General features: G+C 40.2%; 2 protein-coding genes across 9 annotated transcripts in view; one reads left to right on the top strand and one right to left on the bottom strand.

The window, feature by feature from the left end:
• The window catches only part of ACTL6A (actin like 6A), a 29,533-nt gene extending 26,532 nt beyond the window's left edge, over positions 1 to 3,001 (top strand). For 2 of the 5 annotated variants that reach the window (XR_004974114.1, XR_004974113.1), the window contains 4 exons: positions 149 to 244; positions 964 to 1,093; positions 1,391 to 1,477; positions 2,532 to 3,001. Coding sequence is in view for 3 of the 5 variants with exons in the window: in XM_036350433.1 (XP_036206326.1) it covers positions 149 to 244; positions 1,391 to 1,477; positions 2,532 to 2,612 (264 nt within the window). In the remaining 2 variants the exon portion in view is untranslated. The remainder of the gene's footprint in view (positions 1 to 148; positions 245 to 963; positions 1,094 to 1,390; positions 1,478 to 2,531) is intronic. The other 3 variants (XM_036350433.1, XM_036350432.1, XM_036350434.1) reach the window with 2 other exon arrangements.
• Positions 3,002 to 3,957: 956 nt separating this feature from the next.
• MRPL47 (mitochondrial ribosomal protein L47) lies at positions 3,958 to 22,603 on the bottom strand. Of its 4 annotated transcripts, XM_036351817.1 has the most exons (8): positions 22,475 to 22,599; positions 19,658 to 19,803; positions 18,824 to 18,884; positions 12,171 to 12,233; positions 11,083 to 11,179; positions 10,536 to 10,666; positions 9,133 to 9,228; positions 3,958 to 4,203 (listed from the first exon to the last, which is right to left on the bottom strand). In XM_036351817.1, exons 1-8 carry the CDS (start codon positions 22,570 to 22,572, stop codon positions 4,071 to 4,073), a joined length of 825 nt encoding a protein of 274 aa, XP_036207710.1. In that variant the 5' UTR covers positions 22,573 to 22,599; the 3' UTR covers positions 3,958 to 4,070. The 4 variants fall into 4 exon arrangements, with proteins under 4 accessions (XP_036207710.1, XP_036207711.1, XP_036207712.1 ...); XM_036351818.1 differs by lacking the exon at positions 12,171 to 12,233; XM_036351819.1 differs by lacking the exons at positions 12,171 to 12,233; positions 22,475 to 22,599 and adding an exon at positions 22,225 to 22,461.
• Positions 22,604 to 22,606: the final 3 nt, after the last annotated feature.

Below are 22,606 nucleotides of genomic sequence, written 5' to 3'. Positions count from 1 at the left end.
AGAACCACAGGATTAAGCTACTAGGTCTGTATATGAGTGAAACAATTTAAAAAGAAAGGGAAATTGTAGTGGTGGACCTGGATTTATAGTTGTGTTTAAAAACTGTTGGAAACCTTTGGAACTAATTTATTTTTGTTTTGTATCCTAGGGTCTCTATGGAAGTGTCATAGTGGCAGGAGGAAACACGCTAATACAGAGCTTTACTGACAGATTGAATAGAGAACTCTCTCAGAAAACTCCCCCAGTAAGTTTTCTTTGTTCTTTAGTGGTATTCTCCAGTCACAGGTATCCACGCTGGTGTAATTTCATAGTTAAGATTTGTTTTTCAGTACATAGGTATTTTGTATAGTGATTTTTAGAAAGAGAGAGGAAGGGAGAGGGATAGAGAGATAGAAACATTGATGAGAGAGAAACATCATCTATTGGTGCCTCCTGAATCCCTTTTGACTAGGAATTGAACCTGTGACCTCTTGGTTCCTGAGTCAGTGCTTAACCACTGAGCCACACCAGCTGGCTTAATATCCCTTATTAATCAAACTAGAGCCCCAGTGCCCGGCCTGTGCCCTCTCGCAGTCTGGGACCCCTCAGGGGATGTCCACCTGCTGGCTTAGGCCCGCTCCCTGGGGGGATTGGGCCTAAGCTGGCAGTCAGAGATCCCGCTGGCAGCCGAGGACCCCTCAGGGGATGTCCATTTGCCAGCAGGGAGCAGGCCTAAGCTGCAGTCGGACATCCTTAGCGCTGCTGAGGAGGTTGGAGAGGCTCCCACAACCACTGCTGTACTGGCAGCCATCAGCCTGGCTTGTGGCTGAGCAAAGCTCCCCCTGTGGGAGTGCACTGACCACCAGGGGGCAGCTCCTGCATTGAGCATCTGCCCGCTGGTGGTCAGTGTGTGTCATAGTGACCATTCATTCCCAGTCGTCTTGCTGTTAGGGTCAGTTTGCATATTACCTTTTTATTATATAGAATAGAGGCCTGGTGCACGGGTGGGGGCTACTGAAGGAGCCACAGATTGGGATAACTGGACTTGGTGTTGGAAGACATGAAGTACTATATGAAGCATTTAGCACCATACCTGACTTACAGTCAGCATTAAGTATGTGTTTGTGTTTATAAGATATTAAAAGTATAAATGCCATACTCTTTGGTATATATTTCTGTAAGTTTTATATAACTAATTTTCTTATTAAATATTACACATTAAAAGCCAAAGTTAAAGTACTTTATACAGTAGGTCAACTTATACCTACAAGCATAGCTTTTGCAAAAAAAATCATGAATAATCTGTGTTTAAATCAGTCATTACAAAGTCCTCAAAGGTAAATTTCCTAATTTGAATCACCTGTTGTATTTGATCATGTAAATAATATTTATTCTTCCCTCTCAATTTTAGAGTATGCGGTTAAAATTGATTGCAAATAATACAACAGTGGAGCGGAGGTTTAGTTCATGGATTGGTGGCTCTATTTTAGCTTCTTTGGTGAGTAAACTACTTGGAAAAATACCTAACAATTTGTGTTGAATGATTTAACCACTGAAAACACTAAATTTAATAAAAAGACAAAATAATTCCAGTGCACCATTTATCTTTGTATTTTATAACTATCATAAGAGTAGTTTCCCCTCTCAAACAGGTGGGAACCTGTTAATGTATTCACGCCTCTTCCAACTGTATTCTCTTTGGCACTGGTCAGAACGTACCTGCAGCATATTTAAAATTGAATAAATCCTTCTCGGGTTCTGGTTGCTCCCTGGCCTTTTGGTGAGAGAGAGGAAGTCAAGAATTGATTCTTGGGGCAAATGGTGCAGTCATGGTGCTGGCTTTTACATGGTGCTTAGACTGGTGCCTGCCTTGAATCAGAAGAAAAAGCTTTCATACTTATCTGCACCCTAGACTGGGGAATGTTCTCTTCAGAGCAATTAAATAAACGTCACCAAATACTTATGCTAAATATTTTTAAGCAATTATATATTTGGAGCTGTCCATGCATGTATTTCTTGTCTCTGTTCTATTTCCAGTCTTTTAGATCTCTGACCAAAATGAGATACTATGTCTGAATGCATTTGAATAGTCATGTAGTCCAGGTTCCTTTCTCCTTTGGTCTCTTTTCTCCTTTCACCTTCTGTGTTTCTTGGTGAAATGCTTGTTATTATCATTGTGTGTGCTTGCTAAATTTTATCCTACTTCTGATGAGCACTTTTCTAAATGTTACCATTAATCAATCTTAGACCATCTCTTCAGTTCTGTATCTGGTTCAAGCCTTGCACCAGTTTCTATTGCTGCCTTAGATTGGCACCAAGTCATCATAGCCAAATCCTCCGCCTTCCTTTCATAGCCTCTTTTTATCTGCATGACAGTGTAACTGGTATAGGAGGTTTAATATTCTTTCTAACATTAAGTAGTGTTTGTGGGTGTTCTGGAGGAGGGCAGAAACAAGAGAGGAATGGGACAGTATTTGGGGGGAGGTTTTAAGAGTTCGTCACAGATTAGGAGTTGTGAAAATAAAGATAAAATGTTTCTTTCCATTTTACAGGGCACCTTTCAACAGATGTGGATTTCCAAACAAGAGTATGAAGAAGGAGGGAAGCAGTGTGTAGAAAGGAAATGCCCTTGAAAAGTGTTCCCACACCTCTACCTTCCTGTCACCTTACGTTTCATAGCTTTAGTACACTCAGGAAAAGAATGACCATCTTTTGTAGAATGTTTATACATTTTTGCATATTTCAATTTCCACTTAAAATTTTCAAGGCTTTAACTGGCTCTATAAACTAAAATAAGTTTGTGCTTTCCTTGGGATGCACTTATTCTTATTATAAGCATTTTATAATTTTATATAAATGTCTATTTTCTCTAAATATTTTGCTTTCAGTCAAATGCTTTCCAACTCTGCTTAGTATTAATTACCAGTGGATTGATAGAATTGCTTTTTATTGATGAGTAAAACATATTGCCTATGCTTTTTACCTTAATAAAAATTGCTAGCCATCCAGAAACATTTTGGACTTACGTTGTCTTGTGACTTGATACTTTAAATACTAAATGTATTTATGAGCATTTTCAGTGAAAGTACTCATTATTTATTAACAGCAGTTAATCCACACCACCTCACATTCTAACAGTAGTAAAAATGTTAGTGGAATTGCTTTTGCTATAGTAGGTAACTTTACTTTCCCACTCTAAGATACAGATGATACTGAAGTCTGCTTAGATGTCATCTATATATATAAAAGGCTAAGTGACCAACCAACCATCTGGTACACATGATGTGTACTGGCAATTTAACACATTGTATGCGGGAAACGTATTTATACGTTTTACGTATTTATACGTTCTACCAGTGTAGTAGAGCGCGGGACACATATTAATACGTTTTTTATAGACTAGCGGTAGAATGTGGGTAACGTATAAATACGTAAACTAAAGTTATTGTAATTTTACTGAACGTTACCATTTGCGCAAAAAATTAGCAAAAATGGCCCGCACCACCTGTTAGCACGCGATAAAAACTACCCGCAAACAATGTGTTAAAAATAAATGTTGACTCGTGCATGCGTGATTCATATAAAGCTCTCGCTGGCACCAATTGCACACGTGTTTTAATTTTATACTACTACTAGAGCCCCGATGCACGAGATTCTTGCAAGGGGCTCAGCCCTCGCAGCCCCAGCTGTGTCCGGATGGTCATTCTGCTGTCCGGTCTAATTAGCATATTAGCTCTTTTTTATATAGGATTATATAGGATATTATATACACTATTTTGACATGTAATTTTTTGCAGTAACATAATTACCACACAAATCTTTCTTCTAATTAATTTCCATTCAAAGGGCACAATTCCGTGCACCAGGCCACTAGTAATTTATAAAATGGAAATGGAACCTGAACTTGATACCTGATTTTTTAAAAATTTGATAGAAGCATGACTACTTCCAAAATTAGCAGGCCATATTAACACTTAAAACAGTTGCTAGTCATTTGACTAAAATATGGTTTCTTTATAAACCACTTGACATATAGTTACTTTCGTATACATATTGTTTATGTAAGAAAAACAAATTGGTAAATTAAGAGTTCAGACATCTTGGACAAGACTTGACTTCTGGGCTTCAGAAAGATGTGGAAACTTTTCCTGAAGAAGTTTTGCTTTCTTTTTCTCTAAATTTCTCTTCCTTATTTGGATCCGGGCGTGTTTCTCTCGTTTCAGTCTAGAATAAAAGTAACAGCAAATTATACAGAAATCTTTCTCTGTTAGTCAATACTGTCAAACTATGTCCAAATCAATTACTTAAAGCCTGAATCCTGACAGTTTCAATATTAGGTGTGTCATGTATATTATAAAACTGGAACAATCACTATAAACCTACAGGTCAAAGATAAATGTGAAATCAAAAGCATCTATAACCCTGCAGCAATTCTCCTTATTTCCTGCCTAGAATGAACAGATCTTCTGACCCTGTAAAAGAATGATCTATCTTTCTACCTTATTTAAAATCACTACAATTTTACTGACTACATCCGATTTTTTACATCCTGAGACTTTTGGGAATTCCCTAATTTCGAATAGCACTCAGTCTAGCATATCCTTTCTCCTACAACAGAGAGAATAAAGCCATGTCTAGAGATGATGCTTAGAGTCACCACTCTTAAGTGAGATTGCTTGTACCCATCAGCATCCCAGGGCATGAGGCATTTTGTACCTCAACTATATTATGTTGACTCTAGGGTCACGTAGGAATTGTCAAAACTATAAATGGTAAGTTTATGGATGCCAAGCCTCTACAGCACTGAAGCTAAAATTTAATACAGAAACAAGTACTGAATAACTAATATGCCAGTGCTATGGTAGAGGTCACAGAAATTGGAGATAAGGGTTACACTTGGGAGAAGACGACAAAAAACAAACACATCATATAAGCTACCTTGTAAATTAAATATAATGTAAATGTAAGATTAAAGAAGGTTGAAATCAGATTACCCTTCTATTCATTAATCTTTGCTCCAACTAAATTTTGGCCACTTATAATAACCATATCTGGAAGAATAAAGGTTATTCTTAAGAATATTTGAGAGATTACAGTACATGCTTTGAAGACTAAAAAAGGTACTTTCGAAAAGAGAATAATGAGTATAAAGCCTATAAGAGTAACACTGGATTCATAATTTCTCATACATTGTTTTAACCCTTTGTACTCCATAAGCGTCTATAGACGCAAGCGGCGGACCTTCTCCACACACCACGCGCATCTATAGCTGCAAACCTCACATATCAATTCATTGCCCAATTTTAAAATCAGACTTGTTAGTGACATCTCTGGGTTTGTAAAGAAAATTATGGTAACAAATTTGTAAATATTCCAGTGCACATGGAAGAAATGGGGAGGTTTCCATTTTGGATGCGTGGCAGTTAACTGGTTAAAAGTCATATTATTGCCCTAGCCGGCTTGGCTCAGTGGATAGAGCATCAGCCTGAGGACTGAGGGGTCCCAGGTTCCATTCCGGCCAAGGGCACATGCCTGGGTTGCGGGCTCAATCCCCAGTAGGGGGTGTGCAGTAGGCAGCCAATCAATGATTCTCTCTCATCACTGATGTTTCTATCTCTCCTTTTCCCTTCCTCTAAAATCAATAAAGAAATTGAATAAAAAAAAAATAAAATAAAATAAAAGTCATTATTTATAGCTTCTCCTTACATGACTAAGGGTGGAAAGATCAAATGGGAAAACATTAGGCTTGGCAAAAAAAACAACCAGTGCAGTTAAGATTATTTTCAATCACTTAGCATCTGAACTGGGTCTTAAAATGTGCATAGATGGAGAGACTTCAAAGCTGTAGGAACAGGAAGAAGCAGCAAAAGAAAACGAACAAGTTATGTTTAGGAAACCAGAAAAAAGGTCTGACTGGTGCAGGGTAAGTACTAAGACTGAACTGTGGGAACACTGGGTGAAAAGAGGTTTGGATTTTATCCTGTAGATAAGAAACTACAGTTTTAAGGTCTCAAAAGCAATGATGTGATAAAACGGTGTAAGGAAAATTAGTCTGAATGGAAGCAATATCTGAACAGACTCAAGCAAGAAAGGTGTCCAACAATTCAACTTGATAAAGAGGGACTGCACTAGGGCAGAGAGAGTGGGAGGAGGAAAGGCAGATCCTGGAGACATTCTGCAAGAAAAATTAAATCAAGGACTGACAATCTAGAGCACCGGTGATGAAAAAGATGAATGACATTTAGTATTGACTTAGAATGGGTATCTACACTAATAAAAGACAAACATGCAAATTGACCATACCTTCACTATGCCTTAAGCCATGCCCACCAGCCAATCAGAGAGACTATATGCACATTAACCCAACCAAGATGGCGGCTGGCAGCCATGGAGCTGGAGCAAGCAGGAGGCTTGGTTGCCCCAATGATGGAGGAAGCCAAGCTTCCCGCCTGCCATGGCCTGGCTCTGAGCTCCACTCAAAGCAACCAAGTTTCAATTATAAAAGGTAAATAAACCAAAGACATCTGCTTTCAGCCAGCCACAGAGCTAGAGCGAGCATGAGGCTGGGTTGCCCCTAGCGATGAAGGAAGCCAAGCTTCCCTCAGGCCCTACCTGGCCGGCTCCGAGCTCCTCTCAAGGCTACCAAGTTTCAATTATAGAAGGTAAATAAATCCAAGAATAAAAAAATTAAAAAAAAGAATAAAAGGAGAGGCTGGGAGCTTCTGTCGCCGGGGAGGCTTGGCCAGTCTGAAAACGGCCCTCAGCCCCTCACCCAGACTGGCCAGGCACCCCAGTGGGAACCCCCCATCCTAAAGGGTGTGTGACCAGCCTGAAAACAGCCATCGGCCCCTCACCCAGGCTGGCCAAACCTCCATGGGGTGAGGGTCCCCACTGGGGGAGGCTTGACCAGCCTGCAAACAGCCATCAGCCCCTCACCCAGGCTGCCCAGGCCCCCCAGCGGGACCCCCACCCTAATCCGGATCACCCTTCAGGGCAAACCAGCCAGCCCCAACCCATGCACCAGGCCTCTATCCTATATAATAAAAGGGTAATATGCAAACTGACCCTACAAGCAGAACGACTGGTCACTACGACACACACTGACCACCAGGGGGCAGATACTCGATGCAGGAGCTGCCCTCTGGTGGTCAATGTGCTCCCACAGGGGGTGGCTCTGCTCAGCCACAAGCCAGGCTGATGGCTGCCAGTACAGCGGTGGTGGTGGGAGCCTCTCCTGCCTCCTCAGCAGCACTAAGGATGTCCGACTGCAGCTTAGGCCTGCTCCCTGATGGCAAGTAGACATCCCCCAGGGCTCCTGGGCTGCCAGAGGGATCTCTGACTGCCAGCTTAGGCCCAATCCCCCCGGGGAGCAGGCCGAAGCCATCAGTCGGACATCCCCCGAGGGCTCCCAGACTGTGAGAGGTCATAGGCCAGGCTAAGGGACCCCTCCTCCCTGAGTGCACAAATTTCATGCACCAGGCCTCTACTGTAGATAAACGGGTTTTGGACCTAATTTCACTGGTGGTGGGGTTTCCCACACCACCAACAAGCAATGGTCAGACACCACCAGTGTGTGGAGAATTCGACTCAATTCTCATACTACCTACCCAGGGATGGTGCCAGAGGTTGTCACCTACACTTCCAACGACTCCCTCCTCGGACTTCAAACACCAGTCACAAATCCAAGTTGTTACCTGTACTTCTTAACTGACTGGCTAGAACAGATCACAGAACTAAGGAAACCTGTTTACTCACCAGCTGATTTGTTATAAAAGGATATCACTCAGGAACAGACTGTCAAATGACATGCATAGCACAAGGTTTGGGGGAAAGGGTGGCATTTCCATGGCCTCTCCCTCCAGCCACCACTCTCCCCAAATCTCCATCTGCTCACCAAACCAACTCTCCAAACCCTGTCCTTTTGGTATTTTCTTTTTATGGAGGCAACATCACATAGGCACTACTGGTGAAATTATTGACCACTGGCAATTGATTCAACCTCCGCCCCTCTCCCTTCCCCAGAAATCAGGGGCTGGAATTGAAAGTTTCAATCATCTAGTCAAGGTTGGTTTCCCTGGCAGCCAGGCCCCAACCTTGAGTGGCTTCCAAAAGGCATCATTAACATTAACAAAAGACATTCTCTTTCTATTTTTCTGGCATTAAGAAATGGGTTTAGGAGCTCTGAGACAGAAACAGGGACAAGGTAAACACATATTTCTTACTATAAATCACACCACCACCACAATAGATAAAACTAGAAATAAAGAAAGGTAGCTGGTTTGGTGGGGTAGATACATTTTAAACTGTGATTCTAAAGCATACTAAAATACCTTTAAGATCAGTTTAAATATGTATTTCATTCCTATTTAAATTATTTTTTATAGTTTTTTATTTTTGGATATGGAAACAAGTTTTTGGGGGAGAAAGTCAGTGTTTAAAGAAATCTTGCTGAAAGTTGGACATGCTATGTAAGGCAGTTCTTAAAAGCTGTGGTTCTTGTGCTGCTAGGATCTCCCCTTAAATTTCCAGCTGCTTTCCTGCCTTGAATTCTGAACTCGAGCAACTTTAGCCAGTAACTCTGTAGTTTCCACATTCTTGTGCTTTTTTGGTAGCCACAGTTAGGGAGTTGAGTGGCACCCTTTCCCTGGAAACCACAAACCTGCAATTCTCCCTTCCAATAGAAGTTCTGGGGTTTCATCAACCTTGCAATAACATTAGCTCACATTTTATGCAACTAAAGTATCTGGACCTTCCTTTTAACATTATAGAAAGATTTAACCATTTACTTACATATAGACTGAAGAATAGAAAGGCAATAAAACTTTTAAAAGATATACACTAGAACAGTGGTTGCCAACCTTTCAGACCTCGTGGACCACCAGTGGTCCTCAGACCACCAATTGGTGACCACTGCTCCAAAGGTTTCCTTAAACCAGTGGTCGCCAACCTTTTGGACCTCACGGACCACCGGTTGGCAACCGCTACACTAGAAAGTTAATAGAAGACTATTTCTGGATGGTGAGATTATACAAAACTTTAATTTTTTTTTTTTACCTGATTTTTCTATTTTTTCCACAATGAATATATACTTATTTATGTAAGACATGTCATCTGATGTAAGGATGTTTCATTAGTAAGGGCGCTTGTGCTCACCTGTCAAAATGTTCCACATAGGGCATTGCAAAGAATCGTTTCCTGTTGTACCTTTTATTTAGGTACCAAGGTATAGGCCACTGTTTGAACTTGTGCCTGCAAAGAAAGCAAGAAGGTATCGCCTTACAGAAAACATTTAATACATTTGCAAACCGACACAGTTTTAGCTTTCTTTGGACTAAATATGTTGTCAATAAATTGAAAGCAAAATAAAAAACCCTTGAAGAGAATAACACTCTTAGAGATTCTAAAATTGACACAGATTCTCTCCGCATTCCCACCCTTTCCAAACTGACCAAAACTGGATTAATCCAAATAAGAATTAGTAGAAAATAAAATACTTCAGAGTATTTGGTTAGATGTTTTAGCAATTTATCTCTTTTCTGCACTGGATTACATGGTTAAGATTGCACAGCTACTCTCCTAAATGTGGCCCCAGGCAGCTCCATTACCCCAAACTCCATTAAAGAACTCATCTAATGAGTAAGCAACATTATGTAATGTAATTTCAACCACCCAAAATGCCTTCTCCATTTTGCTGGCCAATGTTTAAAATTCTATTAACAATGTTTCCTTTTGGCAGCTCAAACCCCTGGCAGAGAGAGAACACACTGGGTCTTTTCAATTATTTCCATCTCAGTATAAATGTTTATTATCAGATCTTTTCCCAAGGTCTGGTAGGACTTTGGGAACCAGACTTAGGAGACAAGATTAAACTGTTTCATAACTTGTTCTAGGGCAGCGGTTCTCAACCTGGGGGTCGAACGACCTTTTCACAGGGGTTGCCTAAGACCATCGGAAAATACATATATAATTACATATTGTTTTTGTGATTAATCACTATGCTTTAATTATGTTCAATTTGTAACAATGAAATTGGGGGTCACCACAACATGAGGAACTGTATTAAAGGGTCACGGCATTAGGAAGGTTGAGAACCACTGTTCTAGGGCTTATCCTGGCTCATGTGGCCTTATTCCTCAAAAACTTCTTTTCAATAAGCCTAGGTTCTCAATGAATAAAGAGGACAGGCTTGTGTCCTAAAATTAGCTTCATGGCATTTATCACCCTCTGAATTACATATACACTATACATTTTTCTGGGAAAAGGATCTATAACTGTCATCAAATCCTCCAAAGATCATTTGATTCACAGAAGAAGATTAAGAACCGCTGTGATAAAGCACCTTTAGATAACTGAATTATGAGAATGGGATGCCTGGACTACTAGATAAATCTACCCTCATTCATATTCTGTAGCTCTAAAGCGGTTTTGGGACCTCTGTTTATATTAGATATATCTCTAATATAGCTAATACACCTTATACAGTGAGATATTGGACAGGGGAAGCAGCAAGGGACTTCCACTCTCGTCTTAGAAAAGCCACAATGTCAACTATGTACCAGATGATTCTTCCAAAGATGTCTTTTCTCCAGGCACCAGGTCTAGGTTTTTCTTGACCCGTCTGAAGGAGCCTTAGGGCATCTTCTCGTTCCTGGACAACTTTATCGAGTGCATCCATGGATTCTATTACCTGAGAAGAGAACAGAAAGATATAATTTCAATCACCTACAACAGAATTCCAAAGAAAGAGAACATATAAAGATTATGCCACAGAAAACCTATGAATATTTTTGTCCAAGAGCCATTCCATCAAAATCTCCTGCAATTTCACCCCTAGGTATCTACCCAAGAGAAATACAAGCACATGTCCACCCATACGTTGCGAGTTGTAGGGAGGAATGGGAAGTGACTGCAGATGGGCACAAGATTCCATTTGAGGTGATGGAAATGTTCTAAAATTAGGCAGTAGTGATGGTTATACAACTCTGTATATTAACTAAACATCAAGCAGAAATAGAAAACATGTATTTGACAGGAAATATAGGAATCATTCACTCACTCCTGTTAATTTTACCCCACAGAACAGCCAGCCTCCCACAGCCTTACTTTTTCTAGCCGCTCCGGGCTTGGCATTGGTAGTATCTGCCGCTTGGCCTCCTGCTCTAGAGTTAGGAGCATGTTTCTTTCTTTCAGTAGGACATACCTATATCAAAACACAGAGCTTGTAATGCTATTTTGTGACAACATTAATAAAGTTGCAATTTAAAATTTTTTTATTTTTATTTTATTGATCTTAGAGAGAGGAAGGGAGGGAGAGAGAGAGAGAGAGAGAGAGAAACATGACTGTGAGAAACATTGATCAACTGCTTCCCACACACGCCCCAACCAGGGATCGAACCCAAAACCTGGATATGTACTCTGACTGGGGAATCGAACCTGTCACCCCTCAGTGTATAGGACGACATTCCAAGCCACGCTGGCCAAGGCTAAAGTTGTGATTTTTGACATAAAAATTAATGATCTGTTCTCAAAAGTCTTTTAGAAATCTCGATATACAGAATATCATTACAAGGAATAATCCTTTAAACAGAGCTATATCTACTCTTACTCATTTGTTCAATAAATTTTCCCTGCATCACATATTGTATTAAGTGCCAAGAGAGTTACAAAAAAGCATAAAACATAACCCCTATATTCCAAGTGGAGAGATGAAAGATAAATGATCCAGTCAGTGCCTGTTAATGCTAAGCACTGTGTTACACACGTTACATAATTTTCATTTAATTCTTACAACTACCCTTTGTGGTTATTATGGCCACTTTCTAAATGAAGAAACCAAGGCTGAGAGAACCAGGGTATTCTCGAGCACATGACTAATTCAAGCTTCAAATCCTGGGCTCCCCGTGTGCAAAACCTTCTCTATTTTTATTCCACCAGGCGGCCTCAGGAGCTGCAATGTGATGTGGTGTATGAGTGATACAGACAAGTACCAGAGGAGTAAGTGGGAGAGAGGAGACGTTTCTTCTAGACAAGATGATCAAGAAAAGCTTCACAGAGATGTGATTTGTTAGACTGGAAAGGAAAGCAAAGCTGAATCAAAGTTACTGAGTAGCAAGCTGAAGTGAGGGTAGGTTTTGTGAATAACTGTTTGATTAAGAATTAGAGCTGAAATACCAATGGCATATTTCACAGACCTAGAACGAACTCTCCAAAAATTCATCTGGAATAAAAAACGGCCCCGAATAGCTGCAGCGATCCTGAGAAAGAACAAAGTAGGTGGGATCTCAATACCAGATATCAAGTTGTATTACAAAGCCACTGTTCTCAAAACTGCCTGGTACTGGCACAAGAACAGACATATAGATCAATGGAATAGAATAGAGAGCCCAGAAATCAGCCCCAACCAATACACTCAATTAATATTTGACAAAGGAGGCAAGAACATACAATGGAGTCAAGATAGTCTCTTCAGTAAATGGTGTTGGGAAAATTGGACAGATACATGCAAGAAAATGAAACTAGACCACCAACTTACACCATACACAAAAATAAACTCAAAATGGATAAACGACTTAAATATACGACGGGAAACCATAAAAATACTAGAAGAATCCAAAGGCGACAAAATCTCAGACATATGCCGAAGCAATTTCTTCACCGATACAGATACTAGGGCATTGGAAACTAAAGAGAAAATAAACAAATGGGACTACATCAAAATAAAAAGTTTCTGCACAGCAAAAGAAACCATCAACAAAACAACAAGAAAGCCCACTGTGTGGGAAAACATATTTGCCAATGCTATCACTGATAAGGGTTTAACCTCCAACATTTATAGGGAACTCATACAACTCAACAAAAGGAAGATAAACAATCCAATCAAAAAATGGGCAAAGGACCTAAATAGACACCTTTTAAAAGAGGGCATTCAGAGAGCCAAGAGACATATGAAAAGATGCTCAAAGTCACTAATCATCCGAGAGATGCAAATCAAAACAACAATGAGGTACCATCTCACACCTGTCAGACTGGCTATCATCAACAAATCAACAAACGACAAGTGCTGGAGAGGATGTGGAGAAAAAGGAACGCTTGTGCACTGCTGCTGGGAATGCAGACTGGTGCAGCCACTATGGAAGACAGTATGGAGTTTCCTCAAAAAACTCAAAATGGATCTCCCATTTGACCCTGTGATCCCACTTCTAGGAATATATCCCAAGAAACAAGAAACACCAGTCAGAAAGGATATATGCACCCCTATGTTCATAGCAGCACAATTCACCATAGCTAAGATCTGGAAACAGCCTAAGTGCCCATCCGTAGATGAATGGATTAGAAAACTGTGGTACATCTACACGATGGAATACTATGCTGCTCTAAAAAGGAAGGAACTCTTACCATTTGCAACAGCATGGATGGAACTGGAGAGCATTATGCTAAGTGAAATATGCCAGTCAATGAAGGAAAAATACCACATGATCTCACTCATTTCTGGATAATAAAGACCATTATAAACTTATGAACAATAATAGATACAGAGGCAGAGCTGCCTCAAACAGACTGTCAAACTACAGCAGCAAGGCCGGGGAGGGTGAGAGGGCAGGAGGGGGGTGGGTAAGAGATCAACCGAAGGGCTTGTATGCATGCATGTAAGCATAGCCAATGGACATAAGACACTGGGGGGTGGGGGAGGCCAGGGGATTGTCAAGGGTGGGAAAAAAAGGAGACATATGTAATACTCTTTGTAATACTTTAAGCAATAAAAAAAAAAAAAAAGAATTAGAGCTGAAGGAAAGTAAAGGAAATAAATGTGGAGAGCACTGAACAGGAGACAAAGGAACTGGGGTCCTTTATGCAATAAAAAGACAATATGTGGCAGAAGATAGATTGTTTGGTTTTTTCCATGATGAAATTTGTTTAAAAAATTGATTTGAGAGAGAAAAAAAACATCAATTTGTTGTTCCTCTTATTTATGCATTTGCTTGTTGATTCTTATATGTGCCCTGACCAGGGATTGAACCCACAACCTTGGTGTATCAGGACAACACTCTAACCAACTGAACTACCTGGCCAGGGCCAGCCACGATGAATATTGAAACAGCCCTAACTAGCCTTTTACTAATAACTCACAGTAACAATGCTTTAGGCACATATTACACATCTTATTTTAATGAGACTTATTTGTCTATAATAAATCTGTGCTGGTTTACACATAACACTGACACCAAATGAGAGTTTTTTCTCCCTTTGCCCTTCCCCCTCCCCCCCCATTAACCCCTTTTCCATCCTCTTGATACCAAATGTGTTGTCTTTCCCAGCACCCCTCTCCAACTCTGACACGACCTGGAGTTAGCATTAGATTCCACAGAGTTAAGGGCTCACTCCATAAGACTGTCCCCCACTTCAGATGCCAGCAGCAAGTTCCAGGGCTACCACACATCTGGCTGACCCGCTATAAAGTGGGAGTTCCAACGACCCCCTCCTTGGGTTCAGGAATTTGGTAGACTGGCTCACAGAACTCAGGAAAGCACTTTACTTACTATTACTGGTTTAGTACAAAGGATACAACTCAGAACATCCCAATGGAAGAGATGCAGAGTTGCTATGCTTTCTCAAGGCATGCCCCCTCCATGTGTTCAACAAACTACAAGCTCTCCAAACCCAACTGCTTAGGGATTTTTATGGAGGTTTCATTATGTGGGCACTATAGACCAAATCACTGACCACTAATGACTGAACTCAATCTCCAGTACCTCTACCCCTTCCCAGAGGTAAGGGGGGTGGTGAGCCTGAAAGCTCCACCCTTCACTCCTGCCTTGTTCTTCCTGGTGCCCAGCGACCATTCTGAGACACCATTCCCTCACCAAGAGTTGCCTAATTTGAACAAAAGACACTCCTATCACTCAGGAAATATCAAGGGGTTTAGGAGCTGTGTCTGTGAATGGGGACAAAAACCAAATAGATATTTCTCATTGTATCACACGATACACCTATAATATCTGTGGTTCTTACAAGCATTTTATAACTCTATAATCTGCCCTGAAAGAGAAATAACCCTGTAAGGAGGGGATAAAACTTTAAATGCCAACCCGGTGCTTAGCCAGATAACAATTACCAGTGAGGTGAGCTTGGTGGAAGAAGAGGATGGGTGAGGAGTGACATGCACTGCTCCGAGCAGTGGCTGCATGGACCAGCCAGTTGTAGTCATGCGGCCAGTGCTGCCAGATCACAGGTCTGATTATTAAAGAGCAGCCAGAAATCTTTACTTTTGTGTGAAATCTCTCAATTTAAAAAATATAGTAAAGCCCAAACAAAACATATTTTTGGCTAAATACTGTCATTTAATGTAGGGGTGGGAGGGTGGGCAAAATATGTGAAGGGGGTCAAAAAGTACAAATGTCTACTTATAAAATGAGTAAGTCACATGACTACAGTTAATACTATTGTATTGCGTATTTGAAAGTAGCTAGCAGAGTGGATCACAAAAGTTCTCATCTCAGGAAAAAAGATTTGTACTATGTGTGGTGATGGATGTTACCTAGGCTTACTGCGATGATCATTTTGCAATATATACAAATACTGAATGATTGCATTGTACACCTGAAACTAATATGTTACATCAATTATACCTCAATAAAAAAAATTTTACATATATATATATATATATATATATATATATATAGTCAATTAAAATACAACCCTGTCGCCCTAGCCGGCTTGGCTCAGTGGATAGAGCATCAGCCTGTGGACCAATGGGTCCCAGGTTCGATTCCGGCCAAGGGCACATGCCTGGGTTGCGGGCTCGATCCCCAGTAGGGGGCGTGCAGGAGGCAGCCGATCAATGATTCTCTCTCATCATTGATGTTTCTATCTCTCTCTCCTTCTCCCTTCCTCTCTGAAGTCAATAAAGAAATATGTTAAAAAAAAAAAATACAACCCTGTCGCCCTGACCGGTTTGGCTCAGTGGACAGAGCGTCGGCCTGTGGACTGAAGGGTCCCAGGTTCGATTCCGGTCAAGGGCATGTACCTTGGTTGCGGGCACATCCCCAGTGAGGGGTGTGCAGGAGACAGCTGATCGATGTTTCTAACTCTCTATCCCTCTCACTTTCTCTCTGTAAAAAAATCAATAAAATATATTTTAAAAAAATACAACCCTGTCTTAAATCCTCTCAACTCTAATTCATCAGAAGAAACTGCCTGAAAATCTACATAAATTCCCAATTAAATGCACCCTCCAACACAGTTTTCCAAAGCAAATAAGCTAAAGATTTCAGATCATGCAAAAGATAATAAAGAGGAAGAAGGCCTAAATGTGACCAACTCTTGTCCATTTCACTTTATTAGCTTACTGGAATCCTCCTATCTAATAATAGACAAACATAGTAATTGACCGTACCTTCGCTACGCCTTCCATTGGCTAATCAGTGTAATATGAAAATTAACCGCCAACAAAGATGGCAGCTAATTTGCATACTGCAGGTAGGGCAGGACAGCACGAACTGCCAGCACGCTGCCATCCAGGGCAGGCCCAGCCCCGCCTTGCCGCTCGGGACCCCATCGGCAGGTCCCTAGTGGCAAGGCAGCCCAGCCCCAGAAGCCCCAGGAGCTGGCCCCACCTTGCTGCCCAGGACCCAATCGGGTCCCTGGTGGCAAGGAAGGCGGGACCCAGAAGCCCCAGAAGCCAAGACAGATTATGAGGGTGAATCAAAAACAAAACCCACTTTAAATATAAAGACATATATAGATGAAAAGTAAATGAATTAAACTGCAGCCTGTTTTGCTCAGTGGATAGAGCATTAGCCCGTGGACTGAAGGGTCCCAGGTTCGATTCCAGTCAAGGGCATGTACCTCAGTTGCTGGCTTGATCCCCAGTCCCTATCAAAGCATGTGCAGGAGGCAACCAATCAATGTGTCTCTCCCTTTCCCTCACTCTCTCTAAAATTCAGTGGAAAAATATCCTTGGGTGAAGATTAACAAAAACAAAGTAAATGGATTAAGTAACATTAAAGAGATTATAAGAAAAATATATTCCCAATTTTGTTAGTTGTATAATGGTTATGTTTAAATTATTAACACCTAATAAATTTGATGAAGGGTACATATAATATGCTGTAGTATTTTATAGTTTCTTTTTACATGTCTGAGATTATTTCAAATTAAAATATTAGAAAATTAAAAGTTAATAAAATATTAATTGAAATGTATCTGCATTACATGAAAAATCTAATTGCTTCTAGCATAATTTATTAAATTGTGCTAAAATTTACAAGGGTTCAATTTAAAAATATCTTAATTCTAAATGATATAATAGAAAATATATAATAGTGCAGTTATAAGCACTTATCTGAAAATAAAAATTTAAAGAAGTGAATTTAAAGAAGGGATTAGCCAAAGAAAATATATGCACAACCCATGGACACAGACAACAGTATGGTGATGGCCAGAGAGAAGTGGGGGGGCAAGAGCTGGGTAGAGGGGGCAAAAGGGGGAAACTAGGGACAACCTATATAATAATAATAAAAGGCTAATATGCACATTGACTGAATGGCAGAATGACTGGTTGCTATGATGCGCACTGGCCACCAGGGGGCAGATGCTCAATGCAGGAGCTGCCCGCTGGTGGTCAGTGCACTTCCATATGGGGAGTGCCACTCAGCCAGAAGCTGGCTCATGGCTGGCCAGTGCAGTGGTGGTGGCAGGGGCCTCTCCCACCTCCGTGGCAGCACTAAGAATGTCCAACTAACGGTTTAGACCTGATCCCTTGGGGGCCTAAGCCTTTAGTCGGACATCCCCCGAGGGCTCCCTGGCTGCCAGAAGGATGTCTGACTGCAAGCTTAGACCTGATCCCCCGGGGAGTGGGCCTAAGTCGACAAGTGGACATCCCCCAAGGGGTCCTGGACTGTGAATGGGCGCAGGCCAGGCTGAGGGACCCCCCCCTTCGAGTGCACAAATTTTTGTGCACCGGGCCTCTAGTTGTTAATATAAAGGTGTAGCATGACTGGTAGCAATAAAATTTCTAAACTCCCAACTACTTGAGAACTCTGGTACATTTGTCTTAATATAACTTAACCTGTCATATTTATAAAATTTATAATGACCTTATGTACCATCCACTGTACTGTGAGACAAACAACTTTGCTCAATTTCTTACGGCACATAAAGTTTATACCTCCTCGTTATACTAAATTGCTTCCAATACCGAGACCAAGCATGTCAAACTCGAGACCTGTGGGCAAATATTTTTGTGGCCCAGCCAATATAACGGTATGTAAGAAACGTTTTAATAAAAATTTCATAACTTAATTTTTACAATATCCTGTTATACATATTAATAATGAACTACAACGTTCACTAATGACTGATTACTATAATCGTGTTGCACTCATTTCCCTTATGCGCCTTCGACGCCTTCTGTGTAAGCGCACCATCTCTCTCCACTAATATTAGCAGCGAATATTTAGCAGCCAATTGCCACCTCATTAGTCTTGGACTGACTTGTTTGGTGTGTGTAACAGGAAATATTTGGCTTTCAGAGAACAAGAAAAATAGGTTTATTTGCATTACGCTTATTAATTTGTGCAGTTATTCAGTGTCTGGTAAGTTAATGTTAAAGAAAAAATATTAATTTTTATTAAAATATTCTATTATTTTATGTTAGCTATTACTCATTTATTTCAGCCCTTTGTATTCAGCATGTGTCTATCGAAATAAACCTATGTTTCTATGAAAATTGAAGCTTTTGTTTTTTTGCGGCCCACATAAACTTAAACCTTGTTTATTTGTCCCGTTAGTTAGTCTTTGAGTTTGACATGCTTGATCTACATGTTCATGTACTCAGTATACTTACCAAAGTTTATGTAAATCTTCATTACTTTTGTTCCTTAACTGCTGACAGGTCCATGCAGCTCCTATTAAAATGATAAATTCATAACATGAAATAATTTTCTAGCTATGTGTCCTTTCGCAAATTAACCTTTTAAACCAGTTTCCTCATCTGTAAAATATATTATAGCTTTATTATATTACAGTATAAAATGCAACTAGAATTAAAGTGGGGTTAAATTAGCTAACACATGAAAATATGAGTAATGAGACTGGCATCAGCATTCAAAAATGTTAGTATGATTATAGAATGTATTTTCACAGTTTAAGGTAAAAATACATCATTATAAATTAATTTTCAATTATCTTTAAAAAATAAAACTTAAGCCCTGATCAGGTAGTTCACTTTGTTAAAGTGTCATCCCAATACACCACAGTTGCAGGTTCAATCCCTGGTCAATCCACATACAAGAATCAACTGCTGAATGCATAAACAAGTGGAACAACAAATCTATGTCTGTCTGTCTCTCTGTCTCTATCTTTTTCCTTCCTTCTCCTCTCTCTCTTCCTCTCTCTATAATAAAGTAAAAAAACACTATTTTTTAAAAATAAAATCTAAAACAAAGCCAAGCATCAATTTAGTGAAAAAATTTAAGCCTACTCCTCTTCTAAACCTTTTGTCAAGCTGCCAAGGAACAATTAACTCTATCCTATTGTCCTTTTAATTTTCGCTAATAGACATTCCTAAAGGAAATAAAAGAAAAGAAACACCCAAGTAATTCCTAAACTGGATAGATAATCCCAACATGATGGATGGTTCAAAAAATGTATTTAATACCAATCAACCCAAATACCTCACCAGATTTCACTTTTTCTTCTCCCCAGTTCTTTGGGTCATCAAAAAATTCTTCCAGTCCTTTCCTTGATAATGTGGTATGAAGTATTCTACACTGGTGTAAAGATGTGACACTTGGTATACTCTTAGGCGACAGAATAAGAGAAAACCTGCAATTGAACATATATAAACAATTGCTACCCTATAATTTCAGAGGTGACATATTTATATTTATATTTTAAGGTAACATGTAGGTCCTTCATAAACTGCGGGTGGGCATATGAGTAGGTTAAAATTATTCTGAAGGTTAATTTTGCAACATGTTTTAGAGGCTCCAATGTTTCTTCCCTAAATCACTAAGTCCACATCTAGAAATTTCAACTAAAGAAATATCATAGATGGAAACTGATAAATGTAAATATCTATTAAAGCATTATATATGATATTAAAAAGTTGATATTGTAAATGTGCAATCATGAGTGGTTTAAAAAATTATTATGTGTCCATATGACAATCTATTATACGGCAATTTAAAAATCATGTTTTTAAAGAATATTTAATGACCTGGTAAATCATTTAAAATACAATAGTGAAGCATGTCACAAGCGTTGCATTCCTACCAAAAAAATTAACCTGAATCTAATCATGAGGAAACAATCAGACAAACCCAAATAGAGAGATATTCTAAAAAGACTGATCTTATAAAAAAGAAGTCAATGTCATGAAAGAAAAAAAGGAACCATTCTGGATTTTAAAAGATTAAAGAGACATGCCAACTAATGCAAAAAAATGAATGCTGTTTGGACCCTGAATAAAAAAAAAAATAGAAAGAAAAAAATTATCAGGACAACTGAGGACATTTGAATTTGGGCTATAATAGTATGTATCAGTATTAAATTCTTCAGTGTGTGAATTACTGGCTCAGTGGATAGAGTGTTGGCCTGCAGACCGAAGGGTCCAAGGTTTGATTCTGGTCAAGGGCATGTACTTGGGTTGCAGGTTCCTCCCCAGCTTGGGCCCTGGTCAGAGCATGTGCAAGAGGTAACCATCGATGTGTTTCTTTCACATCAATATTTCTCTCTGTCTTTCCCTCTCTCTTCCACTCTCTTTGAAAATCAATGGAAAAATATCCTTGAGTGAGAATTAAAAACAACAACAAAAACATTGTTCTTGTTCTTATGAGATATATGCTGAAGTGTCATGATGCTTGCAATTAGGACATGCCTCAAATAGTTCAGGGGGGGAAAAGGCCTGGATATAAAGTGATTAAAAAAATGTAATAAAATGCTAAAGGTTGCCCTAGCCGGTTTGACTCAGTGGATGGAGTATCGCATCGGCCTGAGAACTGAAAGGTCCCAGATTTGATTCCAGTCAAGGGCACATGCTTGGCTTGTGGGCTCTATTTCCAGTGGGGGGCTTGCAGGAGGCAGCCAATCAATGATTCGCTCTCATCATTGATGTCTGTCTCTCTCTCCCTCTTCCTTCCTCTCCAAAATCAATAAAAATATATTTAAATAAAAATGCTAAGGGTTGATTAATATAGATAAAGAGTATATGGTTATTCTTGGTACAACTTTCCTGTTGTTCTGAAATTCTGAAAAATAAAAAGTTGGGGAAACAAGGGTAGAGCACAAGAATGTATATGTGTAAATATAGTCCTGATTTTATTTTAAAACTAGAGGCCCAGTGCACGAAATTTGTGAATGGGTAGGGATCCTAGTGGCTGCCAGCCAGGGCCTTCCTTCGTTCCACACCGCCCCCTGGTGGTCAGCGCATGTCATAGCGAACAATTGAGCTCCCAGTCGGTCAAACTCCTGAGGGGACACTTTGCATATCAGGCTTTTATATATACAGATTACATATATGTGTACATATGCAAAGTTAAAAAGGGCAGGAAATCTGTTTATCTCTGAGTGGTAGAATTAGAGTTGATTTTTGTTTTCTTCTTCAAAATACCTGACCCTATTTCCAAACTGTCTGCAAATGAACATAATTTATTCTAATAAAAAATCTAAAATTAATTTTTAAAGAAAAAGAATAACTAGATGGAAGAGACAATGGATTCAAATTACAACCTCTGAGCCTCTGCAAAATGAGAACCTACTGCTTATCTCTAAAGTTACATGTAATATGTAGGAACACTGTAATATAATAGATGCTCAATAATTGTGCTGGACTCAAGAGCACATACATTACTTCCTTTTAGTGAAAAAAAAAATCGGACATACCCAGCTATTTATAAAATTCAAATCATTACAGACAAAAGCCAATAAGGGGGAGGAAACATATACCCTAAAGTGAAAAATGATGGATCTGACCAGAAGACAACCTGACTTCGCAGAAATAATGAACACCGCGTGTGGGATGTTCCTGTCTCCCACCTGCAAGGGCAGCTTTTCATTTACGCGGCTACTTTCATTTATTCACTCAGCATGACTGAACAATAGCTTTGTGACCTATCGCAGGAATAACAAGGCCCCTTCGTCTTTACCCATCCAAGCTCGACACAGCTTTCCGCCCCAAAGCCAAAAGCTCTCCACTGAAGCTTTCCCCAACTCCCACCGCCCAACGACCTCCTCCTATGCCCCTACCTTTAACCAGCAAGTACCGGGCATCTGCAGACCCCACCGACAGCCCGGTTCACAGCAGGTGGCAACAACATGAGGCAGGAAGGGAAACGCCTTGTGTGCGCCTGGTACCAAGTCACTCATTCCTCCCCGAGTTGGCTTCGGGCTCAAGCCCATCCGACGACCTTACCATCGCTGAGCTGCTCTCAGCATCTCAGCAACCAGACAAGATCCCAAGTTGGAGAGGGCCACACCTCCTCCTCACATCACTTACCTTGTGCCAGCAGGGACCTGAGGGCTCATGAACGACCTGGAAGTCTGCACGGCGGCTGACACTTTCCTGCAAAGAACGGCTAACCTGGCAGCAGCCATTTTTTTTTCTCGCGTCAGCAAACCGCGTTCTCGT

The sequence above is a fragment of the Myotis myotis genome, unplaced genomic scaffold (assembly GCF_014108235.1).
Source record: "Myotis myotis isolate mMyoMyo1 unplaced genomic scaffold, mMyoMyo1.p scaffold_m19_p_2, whole genome shotgun sequence".
Taxonomy (NCBI): domain Eukaryota; kingdom Metazoa; phylum Chordata; class Mammalia; order Chiroptera; family Vespertilionidae; genus Myotis; species Myotis myotis.
This window is presented reverse-complemented; position numbering and strand designations above follow the sequence as displayed.